At 40.7% G+C, this 23,993-nt stretch overlaps 1 protein-coding gene across 4 annotated transcripts in view; it reads right to left on the reverse strand.

Annotated features, from left to right (window-relative positions):
- Positions 1–23,993, reverse strand: part of KDM5A (lysine demethylase 5A) — a 389,966-nt gene that overhangs the window by 86,136 nt on the left and 279,837 nt on the right. For 2 of the 4 annotated variants that reach the window (XM_053718826.1, XM_053718823.1), the window contains 3 exons: positions 10,404–10,547; positions 9,437–9,596; positions 8,278–8,498 (listed from right to left, as the gene is read on the reverse strand). In XM_053718826.1, coding sequence (XP_053574801.1) covers positions 8,278–8,498; positions 9,437–9,596; positions 10,404–10,547 — 525 coding nt within the window. The remainder of the gene's footprint in view (positions 1–8,277; positions 8,499–9,436; positions 9,597–10,403; positions 10,548–23,993) is intronic. The other 2 variants (XM_053718824.1, XM_053718825.1) reach the window with 2 other exon arrangements.

The following is a 23,993-nucleotide window of genomic DNA, read 5'->3' on the forward strand; positions in this document are numbered from 1 at the left end:
CTCCCAAAAATAGCCTCAGAAGAAGCAAAAGTATCAAACTTGTAAAATTTGGTAAAAGTGTGCAGTGAAGACCAAGTCGCTGCCCTACATATCTGATCAACAGAAGCCTCGTTCTTGAAGGCCCATGTGGAAGCCACAGCCCTAGTGGAATGAGCTGTGATTCTTTCGGGAGGCTGCCGTCCGGCAGTCTCGTAAGCCAATCTGATGATGCTTTTAATCCAAAAAGAGAGAGAGGTAGAAGTTGCTTTTTGACCTCTCCTTTTACCTGAATAAACAACAAACAAGGAAGATGTTTGTCTAAAATCCTTTGTAGCATCTAAATAGAATTTTAGAGCGCGAACAACATCCAAATTGTGCAACAAACGTTCCTTCTTTGAAACTGGTTTCGGACACAGAGAAGGTACGATAATCTCCTGGTTAATGTTTTTGTTAGAAACAACTTTTGGAAGAAAACCAGGTTTAGTACGTAAAACCACCTTATCTGCATGGAACACCAGATAAGGAGGAGAACACTGCAGAGCAGATAATTCTGAAACTCTTCTAGCAGAAGAAATTGCAACTAAAAACAAAACTTTCCAAGATAATAACTTAATATCAACGGAATGTAAGGGTTCAAACGGAACCCCCTGAAGAACTGAAAGAACTAAATTGAGACTCCAAGGAGGAGTCAAAGGTTTGTAAACAGGCTTGATTCTAACCAGAGCCTGAACAAAGGCTTGAACATCTGGCACAGCTGCCAGCTTTTTGTGAAGTAACACCGACAAGGCAGAAATCTGTCCCTTCAGGGAACTTGCAGATAATCCTTTTTCCAATCCTTCTTGAAGGAAGGATAGAATCCTAGGAATCTTAACCTTGTCCCAAGGGAATCCTTTAGATTCACACCAACAGATATATGTTTTCCAAATTTTGTGGTAAATCTTTCTAGTTACAGGCTTTCTGGCCTGAACAAGAGTATCGATAACAGAATCTGAGAATCCTCGCTTCGATAAAATCAAGCGTTCAATCTCCAAGCAGTCAGCTGGAGTGAAACCAGATTCGGATGTTCGAACGGACCCTGAACAAGAAGGTCTCGTCTCAAAGGTAGCTTCCAAGGTGGAGCCGATGACATATTCACCAGATCTGCATACCAAGTCCTGCGTGGCCACGCAGGAGCTATCAAGATCACCGACGCCCTCTCCTGATTGATCCTGGCTACCAGCCTGGGGATGAGAGGAAATGGCGGGAACACATAAGCTAGTTTGAAGGTCCAAGGTGCTACTAGTGCATCCACTAGAGCCGCCTTGGGATCTCTGGATCTGGCCCCGTAGCAAGGAACTTTGAAGTTCTGACGAGAGGCCATCAGATCCATGTCTGGAATGCCCCACAGGTGAGTGACTTGGGCAAAGATTTCCGGATGGAGTTCCCACTCCCCCGGATGCAATGTCTGACGACTCAGAAAATCCGCTTCCCAATTTTCCACTCCTGGGATGTGGATAGCAGACAGGTGGCAGGAGTGAGACTCCGCCCATAGAATGATTTTGGTCACTTCTTCCATCGCTAGGGAACTCCTTGTTCCCCCCTGATGGTTGACGTACGCAACAGTTGTCATGTTGTCTGATTGAAACCGTATGAACTTGGTCCTCGCTAGCTGAGGCCAAGCCTTGAGAGCATTGAATATCGCTCTCAGTTCCAGAATATTTATCGGTAGAAGAGATTCTTCCCGAGACCAAAGACCCTGAGCTTTCAGGGATCCCCAGACCGCGCCCCAGCCCATCAGACTGGCGTCGGTCGTGACAATGACCCACTCTGGTCTGCGGAATGTCATCCCTTGTGACAGGTTGTCCAGGGACAGCCACCAACGGAGTGAGTCTCTGGTCCTCTGATTTACTTGTATCTTCGGAGACAAGTCTGTATAGTCCCCATTCCACTGACTGAGCATGCACAGTTGTAATGGTCTTAGATGAATGCGCACAAAAGGAACTATGTCCATCGCCGCTACCATCAACCCGATCACTTCCATGCACTGAGCTATGGAAGGAAGAGGAACGGAATGAAGTATCCGACAAGAGTCTAGAAGTTTTGTTTTTCTGACCTCTGTCAGAAAAATCCTCATTTCTAAGGAGTCTATAATTGTTCCCAAGAAGGGAACCCTTGTTGACGGGGATAGAGAACTCTTTTCCACGTTCACTTTCCATCCGTGAGATCTGAGAAAGGCCAGGACGATGTCCGTGTGAGCCTTTGCTTGAGGAAGGGACGACGCTTGAATCAGAATGTCGTCCAAGTAAGGTACTACCGCAACGCCCCTTGGTCGTAGCACAGCTAGAAGGGACCCTAGTACCTTTGTGAAAATCCTTGGAGCAGTGGCTAATCCGAAAGGAAGCGCCACGAACTGGTAATGTTTGTCCAGGAATGCGAACCTTAGGAACCGATGATGTTCCTTGTGGATAGGAATATGTAGATACGCATCCTTTAAATCCACCGTGGTCATGAATTGACCTTCCTGGATGGAAGGAAGAATAGTTCGAATGGTTTCCATCTTGAACGATGGAACCTTGAGAAACTTGTTTAAGATCTTGAGATCTAAGATTGGTCTGAACGTTCCCTCTTTTTTGGGAACTATGAACAGATTGGAGTAGAACCCCAACCCTTGTTCTCTTAATGGAACTGGATGAATCACTCCCATTTTTAACAGGTCTTCTACACAATGTAAGAACGCCTGTCTTTTTATGTGGTCTGAAGACAACTGAGACCTGTGGAACCTCCCCCTTGGGGGAAGTCCCTTGAATTCCGGAAGATAACCTTGGGAGACTATTTCTAGCGCCCAAGGATCCAGAACATCTCTTGCCCAAGCCTGAGCGAAGAGAGAGAGTCTGCCCCCCACCAGATCCGGTCCCGGATCGGGGGCCAACATTTCATGCTGTCTTGGTAGCAGTGGCAGGTTTCTTGGCCTGCTTTCCCTTGTTCCAGCCTTGCATTGGTCTCCAAGCTGGCTTGGCTTGAGAAGTATTACCCTCTTGCTTAGAGGACGTAGCACTTTGGGCTGGTCCGTTTTTACGAAAGGGACGAAAATTAGGTCTATTTTTTGCCTTGAAAGGCCGATCCTGAGGAAGGGCGTGGCCCTTACCCCCAGTGATATCAGAGATAATCTCTTTCAAGTCAGGGCCAAACAGCGTTTTCCCCTTGAAAGGAATGTTTAGTAGCTTGTTCTTGGAAGACGCATCAGCCGACCAAGATTTCAACCAAAGCGCTCTGCGTGCCACAATAGCAAACCCAGAATTCTTAGCCGCTAACCTAGCCAATTGCAAAGTGGCGTCTAGGGTGAAAGAATTAGCCAATTTGAGAGCATTGATTCTGTCCATAATCTCCTCATAAGGAGGAGAATCACTATCGAGCGTCTTTATCAGCTCATCGAACCAGAAACATGCGGCTGTAGCGACAGGGACAATGCATGAAATAGGTTGTAGAAGGTAACCCTGCTGAACAAACATCTTTTTAAGCAAACCTTCTAATTTTTTATCCATAGGATCTTTGAAAGCACAACTATCCTCTATGGGTATAGTGGTGCGTTTGTTTAAAGTGGAAACCGCTCCCTCGACCTTGGGGACTGTCTGCCATAAGTCCTTTCTGGGGTCGACCATAGGAAACAATTTTTTAAATATGGGGGGAGGGACGAAAGGAATACCGGGCCTTTCCCATTCTTTATTAACAATGTCCGCCACCCGCTTGGGTATAGGAAAAGCTTCTGGGAGCCCCGGCACCTCTAGGAACTTGTCCATTTTACATAGTTTCTCTGGGATGACCAACTTTTCACAATCATCCAGAGTGGATAATACCTCCTTAAGCAGAATGCGGAGATGTTCCAACTTAAATTTAAATGCAATCACATCAGGTTCAGCCTGTTGAGAAATGTTCCCTGAATCAGTAATTTCTCCCTCAGACAAAACCTCCCTGGCCCCATCAGACTGGGTTAGGGGCCCTTCAGAGATATTAATATCAGCGTCGTCATGCTCTTCAGTATCTAAAACAGAGCAGCCACGCTTACGCTGACAAGGGTTCATTTTGGCTAAAATGTTTTTGACAGAATTATCCATTACAGCCGTTAATTGTTGCATAGAAAGGAGTATTGGCGCGCTAGATGTACTAGGGGCCTCCTGAGTGGGCAAGACTCGTGTAGACGAAGGAGGGAATGATGCAGTACCATGCTTACTCCCCTCACTTGAGGAATCATCTTGGGCATCATTGTCATTATCACATAAATCACATTTATTTAAATGAATAGGAATTCTGGCTTCCCCACATTCAGAACACAGTCTATCTGGTAGTTCAGACATGTTAAACAGGCATAAACTTGATAACAAAGTACAAAAACGTTTTAAAATAAAACCGTTACTGTCACTTTAAATTTTAAACTGAACACACTTTATTACTGCAATTGCGAAAAAACATGAAGGAATTGTTCAAAATTCACCAAATTTTCACCACAGTGTCTTAAAGCCTTAAAAGTATTGCACACCAAATTTGGAAGCTTTAACCCTTAAAATAACGGAACCGGAGCCGTTTTAAACTTTAACCCCTTTACAGTCCCTGGTATCTGCTTTGCTGAGACCCAACCAAGCCCAAAGGGGAATACGATACCAAATGACGCCTTCAGAAAGTCTTTTCTCAGTATCAGAGCTCCTCTCACATGCGACTGCATGCCATGCCTCTCAAAAACAAGTGCGCCACACCGGCGCGAAAATGAGGCTCTGCTTAAGCTTTGGGAAAGCCCCTAATAAATAAGGTGTCTAATACAGTGCCTGCCGATATTATTATATCAAAATACCCAGATAAAATGATTCCTCAAGGCTAAATATGTGTTAATAATGAATCGATTTAGCCCAGAAACAGTCTACAGTCTTAATAAGCCCTTGTGAAGCCCTTATTTATGATCGTAATAAACATGGCTTACCGGATCCCATAGGGAAAATGACAGCTTCCAGCATTACATCGTCTTGTTAGAATGTGTCATACCTCAAGCAGCAAGAGACTGCACACTGTTCCCCCAACTGAAGTTAATTGCTCTCAACAGTCCTGTGTGGAACAGCCATGGATTTTAGTTACGGTTGCTAAAATCATTTTCCTCATACAAACAGAAATCTTCATCTCTTTTCTGTTTCTGAGTAAATAGTACATACCAGCACTATTTCAAAATAACAAACTCTTGATTGAATAATAAAAACTACAGTTAAACACTAAAAAACTCTAAGCCATCTCCGTGGAGATGTTGCCTGTACAACGGCAAAGAGAATGACTGGGGTAGGCGGAGCCTAGGAGGGATCATGTGACCAGCTTTGCTGGGCTCTTTGCCATTTCCTGTTGGGGAAGAGAATATCCCACAAGTAAGGATGACGCCGTGGACCGGACACACCTATGTTGGAGAAATAAGATTTACTTACCCCAGGACACTCATCTACATGTTTGTAGAAAGCCAAACCAGTACTGAAACGAAAATAAGCAGAGGTAATGGTATATATAAGAGTATATCGTCGATCTGAAAAGGGAGGTAAGAGATGAATCTCTACGACCGATAACAGAGAACCTATGAAATAGACCCCGTAGAAGGAGATCATTGCATTCAAATAGGCAATACTCTCCTCACATCCCTCTGACATTCACTGCACGCTGAGAGGAAAACCGGGCTCCAACCTGCTGCGGAGCGCATATCAACGTAGAATCTAGCACAAACTTACTTCACCACCTCCATAGGAGGCAAAGTTTGTAAAACTGATTTGTGGGTGTGGTGAGGGGTGTATTTATAGGCATTTTAAGGTTTGGCCCTCCTGGTAGGAATGTATATCCCATACGTCACTAGCTCATGGACTCTTGCTAATTACATGAAAGAAAGCAAAGTTGACTTAGAAGTCATATCTGCATTCCAAGATTTAAGCCATAGAGCTCTTCTAGCTAAGATAGCTAAAGACATATACCTGACATCAATTCTAATGATATCAAAAATGGCATCACAAATAAAGTTATTAGCATGTTGAAGAAGTTTAACAATGCTATAAGCATTATGGTCTGACACTTGTTGCGCTAAAGCCTCCAACCAGAAAGTTGAAGCTGCAGCAACATCAGCCAAAGAAATAGCAGGTCTAAGAAGATTTCCTGAACATAAATAAGCTCTCCTTAGAAAGGATTCAAGCTTCCTGTCTAAAGGATCCTTAAAAGAAGTACTATCCGCCGTAGGAATAGTAGTACGTTTAGCAAGAGTAGAAATAGCCCCATCAACTTTAGGAATTTTATCCCAAAATTCTAATCTATCAGGTGGCACAGGGTAGAATTTCCTAAACTTTTGAGAAGGAGTAAATGAAGTACCCAAACTATTCCATTCCCTAGTAATTACTTCTGAAATAGCATCAGGAACTGGAAAAACTTCAGGAATAACTACATGAGGTTTAAAAACCGAATTTAAACGCTTAGTAGATTTAGTATCAAGAGGACTAGACTCCTCCATATCTAATGCAATTAACACTTCTTTAAGTAAAGAACGAATAAACTCCATCTTAAATAAATATGAAGATTTATCAGTGTCAATATCTGAGGCAGAATCTTCTGAACCAGATAGATCCTCATCAGAAACAGATAAGTCAGAATGACGACGGTCACTTAAAAATTCATCTGAAATATGAGAAGTTTTAAAAGACCTTTTACGCTTACTGGAAGGAGGAATAACAGACAGAGCCTTCCTAATAGATTTAGAAACAAATTCTTTTACATTAACAGGGACATCCTGAACATTAGATGTTGAAGGAACAACAACAGGTAATGGATTATTACTAATGGAAATACAATCTGCATTAGAGAGTTTATCATGACAGTTATCACAAACAACAGCCGGAGGAACAGTTACCAAAAGTTTACAACAAATGCACTTAACTTTGGTAGAACCAGCATCAGGCAGCGTCTTTCCAGAAGTAGATTCTGATCCAGGGTCATGTTGAGACATCTTGCAATATGTAATAGAAAAAACAACATATAAAGCAAAATTATCAAATTCCTTAAATAACAGTTTCAGGAATGGGAAAAAATGCCAAATGAACAAGCCTCTAGCAACCAGAAGCAATGAAAAATGAGACTGAAATAATGTGAAAAAAAGGTGGAGACAAGAATGACGCCCACATTTTTTGGCGCCAAGAATGACGCCCACATTATTGGCGCCAAGTACAACGCCTATATTTTTTGGCGCCAAATATGACGCCACATCCTGTGACGTCGAAAAAAACGACGCCCACAATTTTGGCGCAAAAATACGTCTGAACGTCAAAAATGACGCAACCATGCACAAACTTCCGGCGTCAATTAGGGCGCCGGAAATGACAATTTTTGCACCAAAAAAGTCCACGCCAAGAATGACGCAATAAAATGAAGCATTTTCAGCCCCCGCGAGCCTAACAGCCCACAGGGAAAAAAAGTCAATTGAAAAAATTCTTTTAAGGTAAGAAAAAAATATTTCATATGCATTATCCCAAATAATGAAACTGACTGTCTGAAATAAGGAATACTGATTGTCCTGAATCATGGCAAATATAAGTTTAAAGACATATATTTAGAACTTTACATATAAAGTGCCCAACCATAGCTTAGAGTGTCATAAAAAATAAGACTTACTTACCCTAAGACACTCATCTACATATAGTAGATAGCCAAACCAGTACTGAAACGAGAATCAGTAGAGGTAATGGTATATAAGAGTATATCGTCGATCTGAAAAGGGAGGTAAGAGATGAATCTCTACGACCGATAACAGAGAACCTATGAAATAGATCCCCTAGAGGAAGACCATTGAATTCAAATAGGCAATACTCTCTTCACATCCCTCTGACATTCACTGCACTCTGAGAGGAAAACCGTGCTCCAGCCTGCTGCGAAGCGCATATCAACGTAGAATCTAGCACAAACTTACTTCACCACCTCCATGGGAGGCAAAGTTTGTAAAACTGAATTGTGGGTGTGGTGAGGGGTGTATTTATAGGCATTTTGAGGTTTGGGAAACTTTGCCCCTCCTGGTAGGAATGTATATCCCATACGTCACTAGCTCATGGACTCTTGCTAATTACATGAAAGAAAATTAGAAAGTTGTTTAAAATTGCATGTCCTGTCTTAATCATGAAAGAAAAAAAATGGTTTTTATATCCCTTTAAGAAGCTTGCTAGAGTGATGCATATTCTACTTATAACAACATTTGAATGCCCCTTTAAATTAAGCAGCTCCCCAAAACACTCATTTTTTATTTTATTTTTATTATTAACCCCCCTATACCTCCATTACATGAAGGAATTTCTCCTCTGAGGGTGGGTGAGTGGCTTGTAGAATCCTCCAGATATGCTGCGTCTCATCCAGTGAAACTTCCAGCAAGTCCCCCAACATCATAAGTTCCTCCAGCTGACACTTGGCTCCTGAGGAAAGCTCTAGTACAGGAGGCTCAAGGCTGCGTGGCACCAGAGGAGTCTTCCTAGGCTGTTTTCGGGGGGTGCCTGTAGCTTGAGAAAAGGGCACCAGTATTATTAGCGAATCAAATCCCTGATCAACTAGTTTTTTACAACTATCTACAAAACTATAAAGAATTGATCACTTTGCAAAACAAACCAGCAGTAAATACAAATTACCAAGCCATAAAAACAAATGTAAAAAAATTAAATATTTTTCACACTATTAACAAAAATGATAAAGATGTTTCAGAAGTTAAATAAGAGCACATATCAATAGAAACATATATATATATATATATATAAAAAAGTGTCTGGTCTCTAGAGCTAATGTCCTGCATGCAGTATGCCCTTAAAAATACTCTTGCTACATTTTTACTTCTAATAGGATCGGTCAGACATAGATTAAAGCTGTAAAACGTCATAGTATGGTAGGTGACCTGAATAAGCTGTTTCAGGGATATCATTTTTCCCATTATTTATTTATTTGTTATTATAAAACATGCTATAGTTTGAGATTAAGTAATGAAGATTAGACCAAAATAATAAATAAATCAACTAATAAAAAACACCACAGGCAGATTTTTATGTTTGCTACAATAAACTTAAATGGAAGTGAATGAATCCCAGAGTGACTTATATTTGATTTTGCCATTATGTATTGTTTTATATTGATCCTTATGTTTGATACAGTTTCTAACCATGTTTTTCAGAACTAATTCATAATTAATGTTAATAGGTAGTACTGTGGACTCTAATTAAACAAATAAATGTTTAACACATGCGCAAACATGTTGGATAAAATACCTATTTTAATAATTAAAAAAAAAAAACTTCATATTGTTTGGTATTTGGTTGATTTGTTTAGTATTTTTGAAGCTTTTTCTTCTTCTTTTGTAAATCAACTTTTAAAATACACTGAAGCCACAGAAAAACAAAACCAGACTAAATAAGACACAGACCCGCCATTGATGAAATAGGATGATACTCACCCTGTACACAGCTTTTGGAAGCTGAGGAGTAAGCATGCTCAGCACAGAATGAAGATGTCGTCCACATGTGGCTCACCACTTCCTCTGACTTGATGGGAATCTCCTCGTCACAAAACAGGTTGGGTTCCAAACTACTGGAGGACTTCACACTGCCAGTGTCCTGAAATAGTAAACGTAAAAATCCATCAACATTTTTATGGTTTAACTTAATCCAAAAGTCATAATAATTATTTAAGAGAGGAATAAGTAAGCGATAGAACTGATACTAAAATTACTTTGTCTACAGAATAGCACTAACAGAAAAGACAATTAAAGTGGCTTTTCTTAAGCACCTTGTTTTGAATATTAGAAAACGGATTTGTTAAGATGCATATAATTTTCTTTTGTATTAATGCAGCAGTGTGTGCGCTATTAAATGGATAGTCTAATCAAAATTAATTCTCATAATTCAGAGAGCATGTAATTTTGATCAACTTTCTAATTTACTCCTATTATCAATTTTTCCTCACTCTCTTGGTATCTTTATTTGAAAAAGCAAGACTTTAAGCTAAGGAGCCGGACCATTTTTGGTTCAGCACCTGGGTAGCGCTTGCTCTTGGTGTCTGAATGTAAACCACCAATGAGCAAATGCTACCCAGAATCTGAACCAAAAATAGGCCAGCACCTAAGCTTACATTATTGCTTTTTCAAATAAAGATACCAAGAGAATGAAGAAAAATTGATAATAGGAGTAAATTAGAAAGTTGATTAAAATTGCATGCTCTATCTGAATCATGAAAGTTTAATTTTGATTAAACTATCCCATTAAGATAGAGGTACATATGGCATGTACACCACTTACCAAGACTTACAGTAAGCCCTCTCTCCCTCACTACTTTAGCCTGCATTTTGAGAATTTATCTTAACCATGAAAAAAGGGAAAATAAAAGGTGTTTTTCATATTAAACATAGGTTACAAATAACTCACCTTAATATCATAGCCATAGGTTTCCCTGATATCCTCATCGGAATCAGTCTCCTCATCATCGTAATCTAAAGTGGTCTGTGGAGATGGAGCCAGACTAGATAGGCCTCGGCTAAAAGAGCTCTGCTGAAAAATGGGCAAGTGACCCTAAAAAAGAAGACCAAGTTACTACACATGCTATATTAACTATGTATACAACATCCAACTGACAAGTAAAACATCTCTGCAGTGACAAACCTATGGAAGTTTTAGATCAGTTAAAGCACATTGCGCATGGATAATTTTAGAATTTGGGAATTTATTTAACTTGTTTTAATTTATTTATCACAGACTTGGTGAGATAGAAACTTCCTTAAATAGATCTCTTTCTCCTCAGAACTCAAAAAATATTAGTCACCAGGACATCTTGAAAATGGATTTTGGGGCGTCTGCTAAAATACCCTAAGCCTGCTCTTTAAAAACTGTCTAGCTTTTCTCGGGAGGATAACTGCATTTTAAACTCTGGGTTTTATCTTCGACAACTATTTTCCAACAGAATTAGAAGAAATAAAGTGATAAGTGGAATATTTTAGTCTAAGCTCTATTATACGTATTCTATAAGCAGCAGTAACATCATCATTAATAAAACAATGAACAATCTTTACACATTTCTTGAAGGTGATTAACTTGGGAGTAATTATTCCAAAGGTGCTAGTGCCCCAGCTATATGCTCCATTTCACCCAACTTTGCACCAATCAGAGCTTGACACATACATTTTTGGGTTGGCTTACAGATTTCAAACAATTAGAGCCATGACTTAAAAGGGACAGTAAACCTTTTTAGATTTTGATATACAATGTTTAATTATGTGTAAAAAAATAACTTTTGGAATATTCTTTTTTAAAATGTATTTAGTCTTCCAACTGTGATAACTGGAAGAGCACATGGCACGCTTCAGAAGCCTAACCCTGTCACATATTGGTCACTAATTGGCTTTAGCAGTTATAACCTGATAAGAAAAGGCAAAACAATTAATATGTTACTAACATACTGACTGTGACTAGCCAGGTGTACTCCAGTAACAAGTCCTGATTGGCTCCTCTAAATAAGGCAAGTGGTGGGTGGAGTTTGGAGCAAACAATGTGATAAAACAACAGTGTTACCATTATCAGAAAACTGTAGAAAAAATATTTTTAATTACAAGGTGTTTAGCGTCCCTTTAAAAGAGACTGTAATACACGGTGTTTCATTATATGAAGCAAAAGAGACTTAAATGGACAGTCTACACCAGAATTTCTGTTGTTTAAAAAGGTAGATAATCCCTTTATTACCCATTCCCCAATTTTGCATAACCAACACAGTTATAATAATATACTTTTTACCTCTGTGATTATCTTGTATCTATGCCTCTGCAAACTGCCCTCTTATTTCAGTTCTTTTGACAGACTTGCATTTTTAGCCAATCAGTGCCGACTCCTAGGAGTTTCACGTGCCTGAGCTCAATGTTATCTATATGAAAGACATGAACTAACGCCCTCTAGTGGTGAAAAACTGTCAAAATGATTTCAGATTAGAGACAGTCTTCAAGGTCTAAGAAATTAGCACATGAACCTCCTAGATTTAGCCTTCAACTAAGAATACCAAGAGAACAAAGCAAAAATGGTAATAGTAAATTGGAAAGTTGTTTAAAATTGCATGACCTATTTAAATCATGAAAGATTTTTTTTTTACTTTACTGTCAAATAGACTGTTACTGGGAAAATAGTGTGCTTTCGAATTCCTGGTAAAAGTGCAGACTCCAGACTGTTAGATAAATTGTGGGGAAAACTGAAGTATCACCTATGTATATGAAGTCCTTTATTTACAGGAGAATTCCCCTCTAGATATAACATTTACTAATGTAAGGTCACAATCCCACTTATCAAGTGCCAGATATACGCAGACTACATCACACCACCCCCTGCTGTCAATATATACAGTATATATATATATATATATATATATATATATATACACATACATACATACACACACACACACACACACACACACACACGTGTGTATATATATATATATATATATATATATATATATACATACACACATACATACACACACATTATATATATATATATATATATATATATATATATATATATATATATATATATATATATATATATATCCAAGGATCTAAAGAGAGACAAATCTTAATCTATAAACTACAGTATACTAACTGGGATGCTACATGAAATAACTTGTGTATGTTATATTCATGTATTCAATGTATGTCAGTACTGTATGATATACTAACTTATAAAATAAGAAAATGGGTAACCACCACTAAACTAAATAATACTCTCAGAAAATAACTATGAAATAACTTGTATGTATAATAACTGTATTTATAATGATTGCTGTAAATATAAGATGGTTGACAAATTATGTTTAGAGTAAGTTACATGTATCTGATGTACCGGGAATTCTAGGTCATTTAATGTATATAATCTGTTGCCTTAAAACTCACCAGATATGAGACATACATTAAACACATCATAAAATCAGAAATGAGAAACATAATACAATATCTATTAATTTACCTTACCAAAACCCTTCTGAGTAATCTGTGGCCTAATACTGAAAATTACCAATTTTAATATATACAGTTGTGCTGATAAGTTTACATACCCTGGCAGAATTTATGATTTCTTGGCCATTTTTCAGAGAATATGAATGATAACACAAAAAACTTTTCTTTCACTCATGGTTAGTTTTTGTCTAAAGCCATTTATTATCAATCAACTGTATTATCAAATCATAATGACAACAGAAACTACCCAAATGACCCTGATCAAAAAGTTTACATACCCCAGTTCTTAATACCGTGTTATTGCCTCCTTTAACATCAATGACAGCTTAAAGTATTTTGTGGTATTTGTGGATGAGGCTCTTTATCTTCTCAGATGGTAAAGCTGCCCATTCTTCCTGGCAAAAAGCCTCCAGTTCCTGTAAATTCTTGGGCTGTCTTGCATGAACTGCACATTTGAGATCTCACCAGAGTGGCTCAATGATATTGAGGTCAGGAGACTAAGATGGCCACTCCAGAACCTTCACTTTATTCTGCTGTAGCCAATGACAGGTCGACTTGGCCTTGTGTTTAGGATCATTGTCATGTTAGAATGTCCAAGTACGTCCCATGCGCAGCTTCAGGGCTGATGAATGCAAATTTTCCTCCAGTATTTTTTGATAACATACTGCATTCATCTTGCCATCAATTCTGACCAGATTTCCTGTGCCTTTGCAGCTCACACATCCCAAAAACATCAGCGATCCACCTCAGTGTTTCACAGTAGGAATGGTGTACCTTTCATCATAGGCCTTGTTGACTCCTCTCCAAATGTGTATGGTTGTGGGCAAAAAGCTCAATTTTGTTCTCATCACTCCAAATGACTGTGCCAGAAGGTTTGAGGCTTGTCTCTGTGCTGTTTGGCGTATTGTAAGTGGGATACTTTGTGGCATTTGCGTAGTAATGGCTTTCTGCTGGCGACTCGACTATGCAGCCCATCTTTCTTCAAGTGCCTCCTTATTGTATATTGCATCTTGAAACAGCCACACCACAAGTTTTCAGAGAGTCCTGTATTTCACCTGAAGTTATTTGTGGGTTTTTCTTTGCATCCCGAACAATTTTCCTGGCAGTTGTGGATGAAATTTTAGTTCGTCAACCTGACCGTGGTTTGGTTTTAACAGAAGCCCTCATTTTCCACTTCTTGATTAGAGTTTGAACACTGCTGATTGACATTCTCAATTCCCTGGATATCTTTTTTATATCCCTTTCCTGTTTTATACAGTTCAACTACCTTTTTCCGCAGATCCTTTGACAATTCTTTTGCTTTCCCCATGACTCAGAATCCAGAATCGTCAGTACAGCACTGGATGAGAGATGCAAGGGTATGTCAGGAGTCCAGAAACTCATTGACCTTTTATACACACACACTAATTACAAGCAAACAGATCACAGGTGAGGATGGTTACCTTTAATAGCCATTCAAACCCATTTGTGTCAACTTGTGTGCATGTTATCAGGGCAAAATCACCAGGGTATGTAAACGTTTGATCAGGGTCATTTGGATAGTTTCTGTTATCATTATGATTTAAAAAGAGTAAACACAGTTAATTGATAATATATGGCTTCAGCCAAACACTAACCATGAGTGAAAGAAACGTTTGTGTGTTATCATCCATATTCTCTGAAAAATGGCCAAGAAATCATAAATTCTGCCAGGGTATGTAAACTTATGAGCTATATATATATATATATATATATATATATATAGTAAAAACATATATACAGCTATTTACTCCATTGAAATACACATCTACATATATATCTCAAAGAATAAATCCAGACCCCATTTTAATCTCAACACTGTTAGGGGTTTTGGACATATAAAATAATTAAATATTAGAACACTTCAAAAGGCATCATAAGTTATATTTTACTATACTTAAAGTGCCATAAAACATGTTGAGATCTGTGAATATCCTAAAAGGGCTAATTAAGTAAAAATAGTTTGCATAAAAGAATTGTTTAAAAATTGCTGGCAAGTATTTTAAAATAATTTTTTAAAAAAAAGCAAAATTTGTTACATAGCTGTGCTTTCTGGAGTAGACCGATCCACCCCCCCCCCCCCCCTACCAGTGTTTAACATCAGAAACCCAGGCATTGTATTTTAACTGAGTTCACAGCAGCTTATTTGCTTCTCGGCATGGTCTAGCAGATAATGACTGTTAAAGTCTTGCATTCTACCAAATTAATGGTGGATATATATGCAGCCATAAAAGGAATGGTGTGTGGGGAGTTAAAGCAGTACAATTCGGACACTTAAAAGAAAGGGTTAATGGCGAAGCACCGCAGTATAAATTTGCAGGTAAAGTAATTAAAGTACATATTATATTTTGTCTCAATCCCAACTTGTTTTAATGTCCCTTTAAATTCACTGTCTTGCAGCTCAGGCTTGACACCTTGTGGTCATTTGGTAAAATGTACCCAAATGTATTTGGCCTTAAAAAGGGACAGTCTACTAGAAAATTGTTATTGTTTAAAAATATAGATAATCCCTTCATTACCCATTCCCCAGTTTTGCATAACTAGCACTGTTATATTAATACACTTTTTACCTCTGTGGTAACCTTGTATCTATGCCGCTGCAGACTGCCCCCTTATCTCAGTTCTTTTGCAGACTTGCATTTTAGCCAATCGGTGTTGACTCATAACTCTACGGGAGTGAGCCCATTGTTATCTATGACACACATGAACTAACAGCGTCTAACTGTGAATAACTGTCAAAATGCACCGACAAGAGGTGGCCTTCAAGTGCTTAGAAATTAGCACATCAGCCTACCGAGGGTTTAGCTTTTAACTAAGCATACCAAGAAAACAAAGTAAATTTGATAATAAAAGTCAATTGGACAGTTGTTTAAGACTGCATGCTCTACCTGCATCATGAAAACAAAATGTATGCTTACCTGATAAATTATTTTCTTTCCTGGCATGGAGAGTCCACAAATCCATTCAATTACTAGTGGACATTTAACTCCTGGCCAACAGGTGGAGGAAAAGAACACCCCAGCAAAGCTTTAAGTATCCTCCCACTTCCCACAATCCCCAGACATTCAGCTAAGGAAATATGTGAAGAGGACCTAAAGGGTATAGAGGTGCCTGAAAAAACAACTATAACAATACGCCGTCTTGATTTAGACAAAGGCGAGTCATGGACTCTCCATGCCAGGAAAGACAATAATTTATCAGGTAAGCATTTTGTTTTCTTTCCAATGGCATGGATAGTCCACAAATCCATTCAATTACTAGTGGGAACCAATACCCAAGATGAACAAAGAATGGAAGGGAGGGAGAAACAAGACAGGCGGACCTAAACAGAAGGCACCACCGATTGAAGAACTTTCCTCCCAAAGCTGAGGCAAAAACATCGTAAAACATTGTAAAATTTGGAAAAAGTATGCAAGGAGGACCAAGTGGTCGCCTTGCAGATCTGTTCCACAGAAGCATAATTTTTAAAGACCCCAGGAGAAGACAGCCCTAGTGGAATGAGCCGTAATTCTCTCAGGAGGCTGATGCCCAGCTGTTTCATAAGCCAACCGAATAAACTTCTCAGCCAAAAAGAAAGAGTAGAAGAAGTAGCCTTCTGGCCCTTCCAAGCACCGGAGATTACAAGAAAAAGGGCAGTAGATTGACAAAAATCCCTAGTTGCCTGCAGCTAGAACTTCAGCACACGCACAACATCCAGGTTGTGCAACAAACGTTCCTTCTGAGGAGGAGGATTAGGAACGAACTAAGGAACGTCAATTTCCTGATTCATTTTGCGTTCCAATACCACCCTAGGAAGAAAACCCAATTTGGTACGAAGGACCGCCTTATCCGTATGAAAAATAAGGTAAGGGGAATAACATTCTCAGCCAAATCTAACTGTAGAGCAGAAAGCTCAGAGACTCTACGAGCAGAAGAAGTAGTGAGAAGAAACAAAAATTCCCCTCAATTTTAAAAGCAACTGAATGCATAGGCTCAAACGGAGCCTTGCTGCAGAAGCCTAAGAACAAAGATTAAGACTCCATGAAGGAGCAACGGTTTAAAACACAGGCCTGATACTGACCAAGGCTTGAACAAAGGCTTGACCATCTGGAAGTCCGCCAGAGGTCTAAGAAAAAGAATCAAAAGGTAAGATCTGACCTTTCAGAAAACTGACTGACCAGCCCTTCTCCAGGCCCTCCAGAAGAAAGGACAGAATGCTGGGAACCCTCATTTGACTCCAAGAGAAACCCCCAGATTCGCACCAACAAAGGTATTTACGCCCACCTTATGGTAAATCTTGCGAGACACCGGCTTGCAATCCTGAAGCATAGTATCAAAATTCAACTTCTGAAAAACCTTGTCTAGACAAGACTAGGTGTGCAATCTCCAAACCGGCAGCCGCAGAGAAACTAGGCTGGGATAAAGGACACTGAGAAAAAGATCCTTCTTTAGAGGCCAGGAGGGAAAAGACGACATCTGAACCAAATCCGTAAACCAGATTCTGCGAGACCAGGTAGGGGTGAATAGAATCACCGACTCCCCCTTAAGCTTGGTACGAGCTATCCCCCGAGGAAGAAGGACAAACGGAGGAAAACAGATACACGAGACTGAAGTCCCAATGAACCGCGAGAGCGTCGACCAGCAGCTCTTGACCCGTATCCTGGAAGTTTGCCAATTAGACGAGACGTCATCAGTTCCAACTCCCGAACTCCCCACTTGAGGGTTATCCTTGAAAATACTTCCAGATGACAGGCCTCCCTGAAAAAATCTGCCTGCTCATATAATCTTCTTCCCAGATGTCCACTCCTGGGATGAAGAAAATAGATAAACGACAATTGTGAGACTCCGTCTACTGAAGTATGCGAGTCACCTCCCCCATAGCCAAGGTGCTCCGAGGTCCTCCCTGGTTGGAGAAAAAAACGCCACTAAAGAGAAAAGTTGTCCGATTGAAATCTAATAAAATGGACCAAACTCAGTGGAGGCCAAGCTGTCAGAGCATAGAAGATTGCTCTAAACTCTAGGATATTTATGAGAAGGGAAGACTCCTCCCTGGGCCAAAGACCCTGAGCTCTTAAGGAGCCCCAAACGGCTCCCCAGCCCAACAGGCTGATATCTGTGGTCAAAATCTCCCAAGATGGTCTCAGGAAACAAGTGCCCAGAAGCAGATGGTCCTGTGAAACCCACCAGGACAGAAAGTCTCTCGTCAGGTTGTCTAGGACTATCCTCAGAGAGGTACGAGAGGTCTCCCTTCCATAGTATGAGCATGCATAACTGTAAAGGTCTCAGATATAAGCGAGCAAAAAGAATAAAGTCTATAGAAGCCAACATTAGACCAAGGCTCCCAGACACAAAGTCACTGACGGACGTACAGTGATCCTTATGAGATCTAGTTAAATGAAAAAAATGGCGTCTGAACCAAGATAACGTCCAGGAACAGAACCACCGGGATTCCCCAAGATCTGACCACTGCCAGAAGAATCCCTAGAACCTTCTAAAAATTCTAGGGACAGTGGCAAGGCCGAAGGAAGGGCTACAATTGGAAGTGTTTGTCTAAAAGGCAAACCAAAGGAATCGGAAATGTTCTTTGAGAAAATGACCATTTAGATACGTGTCCTTAAAGGTGATGGTAGACAAGAACTGACATTACAAACTAAAATGAGGATAGAACAAATAGTCTCCAATAATAAGGACGGAAACCCTAGAAATTTGGAAGGGCATTTCAGATCTAAAATTTCTCACTCTTGAATCAAGTACCTAAAAAGGTAAGAAGAAATAGTCTTAGGCCTAAAACCTTCTTAAATGAGAAATATTAAGAAATCCTATCTAAAAAAGAAAGGAAGAAAAGAATGTGAACACACACACATTCAAGGGACAAGAAGCTGTAGCAGGATTCAGACTGCTAAACTTCCACTTAACAGCAGCTAGGCTAACCGTCCAAATACTACTGTCCAATAAGAATTCCTAAGATACGAAGGAAAACATATGATCTAGGACCTTACGATGTCACGGTCATAAGAAAAAATCTCCACATTCAGAGAAAAGGAAAATAATACTCTTAGAGCCTAAAAAAACTGAATTTATGCTTACCTGATAAATTACTTTCTCTTGTGGTGTATCCAGTCCACGGATTCATCCTTTACTTGTGGGATATTCTCCTTCCCTAAAGGAAGTGGCAAAGAGAGCACACAGCAGAGCTGTCCATATAGCTCTCCCTCTAGCTCCACCCCCCAGTCATTCGACCAAAGGTTAGGAAGAAAAAGGAGAAACTATAGGGTGCAGTGGTGACTGTAGTTTAAACAAAAAAATTTATACCTGACTCAATTGCCAGGGCGGGCCGTGGACTGGATACACCACAAGAGAAAGTAATTTATCAGGTAAGCATAAATTCTGTTTTCTCTTGTAAGGTGTATCCAGTCCACGGATTCATCCTTTACTTGTGGGATACCAATACCAAAGCTTTAGGACACAGATGAAGGGAGGGAACAAGACAGGTACCTTAAACAGAAGGCACCACTGCTTGCAAAACCTTTCTCCCAAAAATAGCCTCCGAAGAAGCAAAAGTATTGAATTTGTAAAATTTTGAAAAAGTATGCAGTGAAGACCAAGTCGCTAGCTTACAAATCTGTTCAACAGAAGCCTCCTTTTTAAAAGCCCATGTGGAAGCCACTGCTCTGGTAGAATGAGCAGTAACAGTTTCAGGAGGCTGCTGGCCAGCAGTCTCATAGGCCAAACGGATGATGCTTTCCAGTCAAAAGGAAAGAGAGGTAGCAGTCGCTTTCTGACCTCTCCTCTAACCAGAATAGATAACAAACAAGGAAGATGTTTGTCTGAAATCTTTAGTTGCTTGTAAATAGAACTTTAAAGCACGAACTACATCAAGATTGTGTAACAGATGTTCCTTCTTCGAAGAAGGATTAGGACACAAAGAAGGAACAACTATTTCCTGGTTAATATTCTTGTTAGAAAAAACTTTAGGAAGAAAACCAGGTTTGGTACGCAAAACTACCTTATCTGCGTGGAACACCAGATAAGGTGAATCACACTGCAAGGCAGATAATTCTGAAACTCTTCGAGCAGAAGAAATAGCTACCAAAAACAAAACTTTCCAAGATAACAACTTAATATCTATGGAATGTAAGGGTTCAAACGAAACCCCTTGAAGAACTGAAAGAACTAGATTTAGACTCCATGGCGGAGCCACTGGTTTATAAACAGGCTTGATTCTGACTAAAGCCTGAGTAAACGCTTGAACGTCTGGTACCTCTGCCAGACGCTTGTGTAAAAGGATATACAAAGCAGATATCTGTCCTTTTAAGGAACTAGCTGACAATCCTTTCTCCAATCTGTCTTGGAGGAAAGACAATATCCTGGGAATCCTAACCTTACTCCATGAGTAACCCTTGGATTCACACCAACAAAGATATTTCCGCCATATCTTATGGTAGATTTTCCTGGTGACAGGCTTTCTAGCCTGAATCAGAGTATCTATAACTGACTCAGAGAAACCACGCTTTGATAGAATTAAGCGTTCAATCTCCAAGCAGTCAGATGCAGAGAAATTAGATTTGGATGCTTGAACGGACCCTGTATTAGAAGATCCTGCCTCAATGGCAATGTCCATGGTGGGACAGATGACATGTCCACTAGGTCTGCATACCAAGTCCTGCGTGTCCACGCAGGCGCTATCAGAAACACCGAAGCCTTCTCCTGCTCGATTCTGGCGACCAGACGAGGGAGAAGAGGAAACGGTGGAAAAACATAAGCCAGATTGAAGGACCAAGGCGCTGCTAGAGCATCTATCAATACCGCCTTGGGATCCCGGGACCTGGACCCGTAGAGAGGAAGTGTGGTGTTCTGACGGGACGCCATCAGATCCAAATCTGGGGTGCCCCATAGCTGAATCAGCTGGGCAAATACCTCCGGGTGGAGTTCCCACTCCTCCGGGTGAAAAGTCTGACGACTTAGAAAATCCGCCTCCCAGTTGTCTACTCCTGGGATGTGAATTGCTGAGAGATGGCAGGAGTGATCCTCCGCCCACCTGATTATCTTGGTTACTTCCGTCATCGCTAGGGAACCTTTTGTTCCCCCCTGATGATTGACGTAAGCTACAGTCCTGATGTTGTCCGACGGAAATCTGATGAATTTGGCCGCAGCTAGTTGAGGCCATGCCTGAAGAGCGTTGAATATCGCCCTCAGTTCCAGAATGTTTATCGGGAGAAGAGTTTCTTCCCGAGACCATAAGCCCTGAGCTTTCAGGGAGTCCCAGACCGCACCCCAGCCTAACAGACTGGCGTCGGTCATTACAATGATCCACTCTGGCCTGCGGAAACATATTCCCTGAGACAGGTGATCCTGAGACAACCACCAGAGAAGAGAATCTCTGGTCTCCTGGTCCAACTGAATTTGAGGAGACAAATCTGCATAATCCCCATTCCACTGTTTGAGCATGCATAGTTGCAGTGGTCTGAGGTGTATCCGAGCAAAAGGGACTATGTCCATTGCTGCTACCATTAATCCGATTGTCTCCATGCACTGAGATACAGATGGCCGGGGAATGGAATGAAGAGCTCGGCAAGTAGTTAAGAGTTTTAATTTTCTAACCTCCGTCAGAAATATTTTCATTTCTACCGAGTCTATTAGAGTCCCTAGGAAGGGAACCCTTGTGAGAGGGGAAAGAGAACTCTTTTTGATGTTCACCTTCCACCCATGAGACCTCAGAAAGGCCAATACAATCTCCGTGTGAGACTTGGCTCTTTGGAAAGACGGTGCCTGAATTAAGATGTCGTCTAGGTAAGGCGCCACTGCTATGCCCCGCGGTCTTAGGACCACCAGGAGGAACCCTAGCACCTTTGTGAAAATTCTGGGAGCAGTGGCTAAGCCGAAGGGAAGAGCCACAAACTGGTAATGCTTGTCCAGAAAAGCGAACCTGAGAAACTGGTGATGATCTTTGTGGATAGGGATGTGTAGGTATGCATCCTTTAGATCCACGGTAGTCATATATTGACCTTCCTGGATCATTGGTAAGATTGTCCGAATGGTCTCCATCTTGAATGATGGGACTCTGAGGAATTTGTTTAGAATTTTGAGATCCAGGATGGGTCTGAAAGTTCCCTCTTTTTTGGGAACCACAAACAGGTTTGAGTAAAAACCCAACCCTTGTTCCGCAATTGGAACAGGGTGGATCACTCCCAATGTATGTAGATCTTCTACACAGCGTAAAAACGCCTCTTTCTTTGTCTGATCTGTAGACAGACGAGAAATGTGGAACCTTCCCCTTGGAGGAGAGTCCTTGAATTCTAGAAGATATCCCTGGGATACAATCTCTAATGCCCAAGGATCGTGTACATCTCTTGCCCAGGCCTGAGCGAAGAGAGAGAGTCTGCCCCCTACTAGATCCGGTCCCGGATCGGGGGCTACCCCTTTATGCTGTCTTGGTGGCAAGCTGCAGGCTTTTTGGCCTGTTTACCCTTATTCCAGCCCTGGTAAGGTTTCCAGGCTGCCTTGGGCTGTGAAGCGTTACCCTCTTGCTTTGCAGCCGGAGAGGACGAAGCTGGGCCGTTCCTGAAATTACGAAAGGAACAAAAATTATCCTTGTTCTTTGTCTTAAAGGGCTTGTCCTGAGGGAGAGCATGGCCTTTTCCCCCGGTGATTTCTGAAATAATCTCTTTCAATTCAGGCCCGAAGAGGGTCTTTCCTTTGAAAGGAAAGGATTGTTCAAAAGCTTGGATTTAGACAACACATCGGCCGACCAGGTCTTTAGCCATAGCGCCCTGCGCGCCAAATGGCGAAACCTGAATTTTTTGCCGCTAACTTAGCTATTTGGAAAGCGGCGTCAGTGATAAAAGAATTAGCTAGCTTTAGAGCCTTAATTCTATCCATAATTTCCTCATATGGAGGTCTCCGTCTGGAGCGAGTCTTCCAGCGCCTCAAACCAGAAAGCAGCTGCAGTAGTTAAAGGAATAATGCAGGCAATAGGTTGGAGAAGAAAACCTTGTTGAACAAAAATTTTCTTAAGTAAACCCTCTAATTTTTTATCCATAGGGTCTTTAAAAGCACAACTGTCTTCAATTGGTATGGTTGTGCGTTTAGCAAGTGAAGAAAACACAATTTATGCTTGCCTGATAAATTTATTTCTCTTGTGGTGTATCCAGTCCACGGATCATCCATTACTTGTGGGATATTCTCATTCCCAACAGGAAGTTGCAAGAGGACACCCACAGCATAGCTGTAATATAGCTCCTCCCCTAACTATCATAGCCAGTCATTCGACCGAAAACAAGCCGAGAAAGGAGGAACCATAGGGTGCAGTGGTTACTGTAGTTTAAATTTAAAAATTACCTGCCTTAAAATGACAGGGCGGGCCGTGGACTGGATACACCACAAGAGAAATAAATTTATCAGGCAAGCATAAATTGTGTTTTCTCTTGTAAGGTGTATCCAGTCCACGGATCATCCATTACTTGTGGGATACCAATACCAAAGCTAAAGTACACGGATGAAGGGAGGGACAAGGCAGGTACTTAAATGGAAGGAACCACTGCCTGTAAAACCTTTCTCCCAAATATAGCCTCCAAAGAAGCAAAAGTATCAAATTTTGAAAATTTTGAAAAAGTATGAAGCGAAGACCAAGTCGCCGCCTTGCAAATCTGTTCAACAGAAGCCTCATTTTTAAAGGCCCAAGTGGAAAGCCACAGTTCTAGTGGAATGAGCTGTAATCCTTTCAGGAGGCTGCTGTCCAGCAGTCTCATAGGCTAAGCGGATTATGCTTCTTAGCCAAAAAGAAAGAGAGGTTGCCGAAGCCTTTTGACCTCTCCTCTGTCCAGAGTAGACAACAAACAAAGCAGATGTTTGACGAAAATCTTTAGTAGCTTGTAAGTAAAACTTTAAAGCACGGACCACGTCCAGATTGTGTAATAGACGTTCCTTCTTCGAAGAAGGATTAGGACACAAGGATGGAACAACAATCTCTTGATTGATATTCTTGTTAGATACCACCTTAGGTAAGAACCCAGGTTTGGTACACAGG

The sequence above is a fragment of the Bombina bombina genome, chromosome 6, assembly GCF_027579735.1.
Source record: "Bombina bombina isolate aBomBom1 chromosome 6, aBomBom1.pri, whole genome shotgun sequence".
Classification (NCBI taxonomy): domain Eukaryota; kingdom Metazoa; phylum Chordata; class Amphibia; order Anura; family Bombinatoridae; genus Bombina; species Bombina bombina.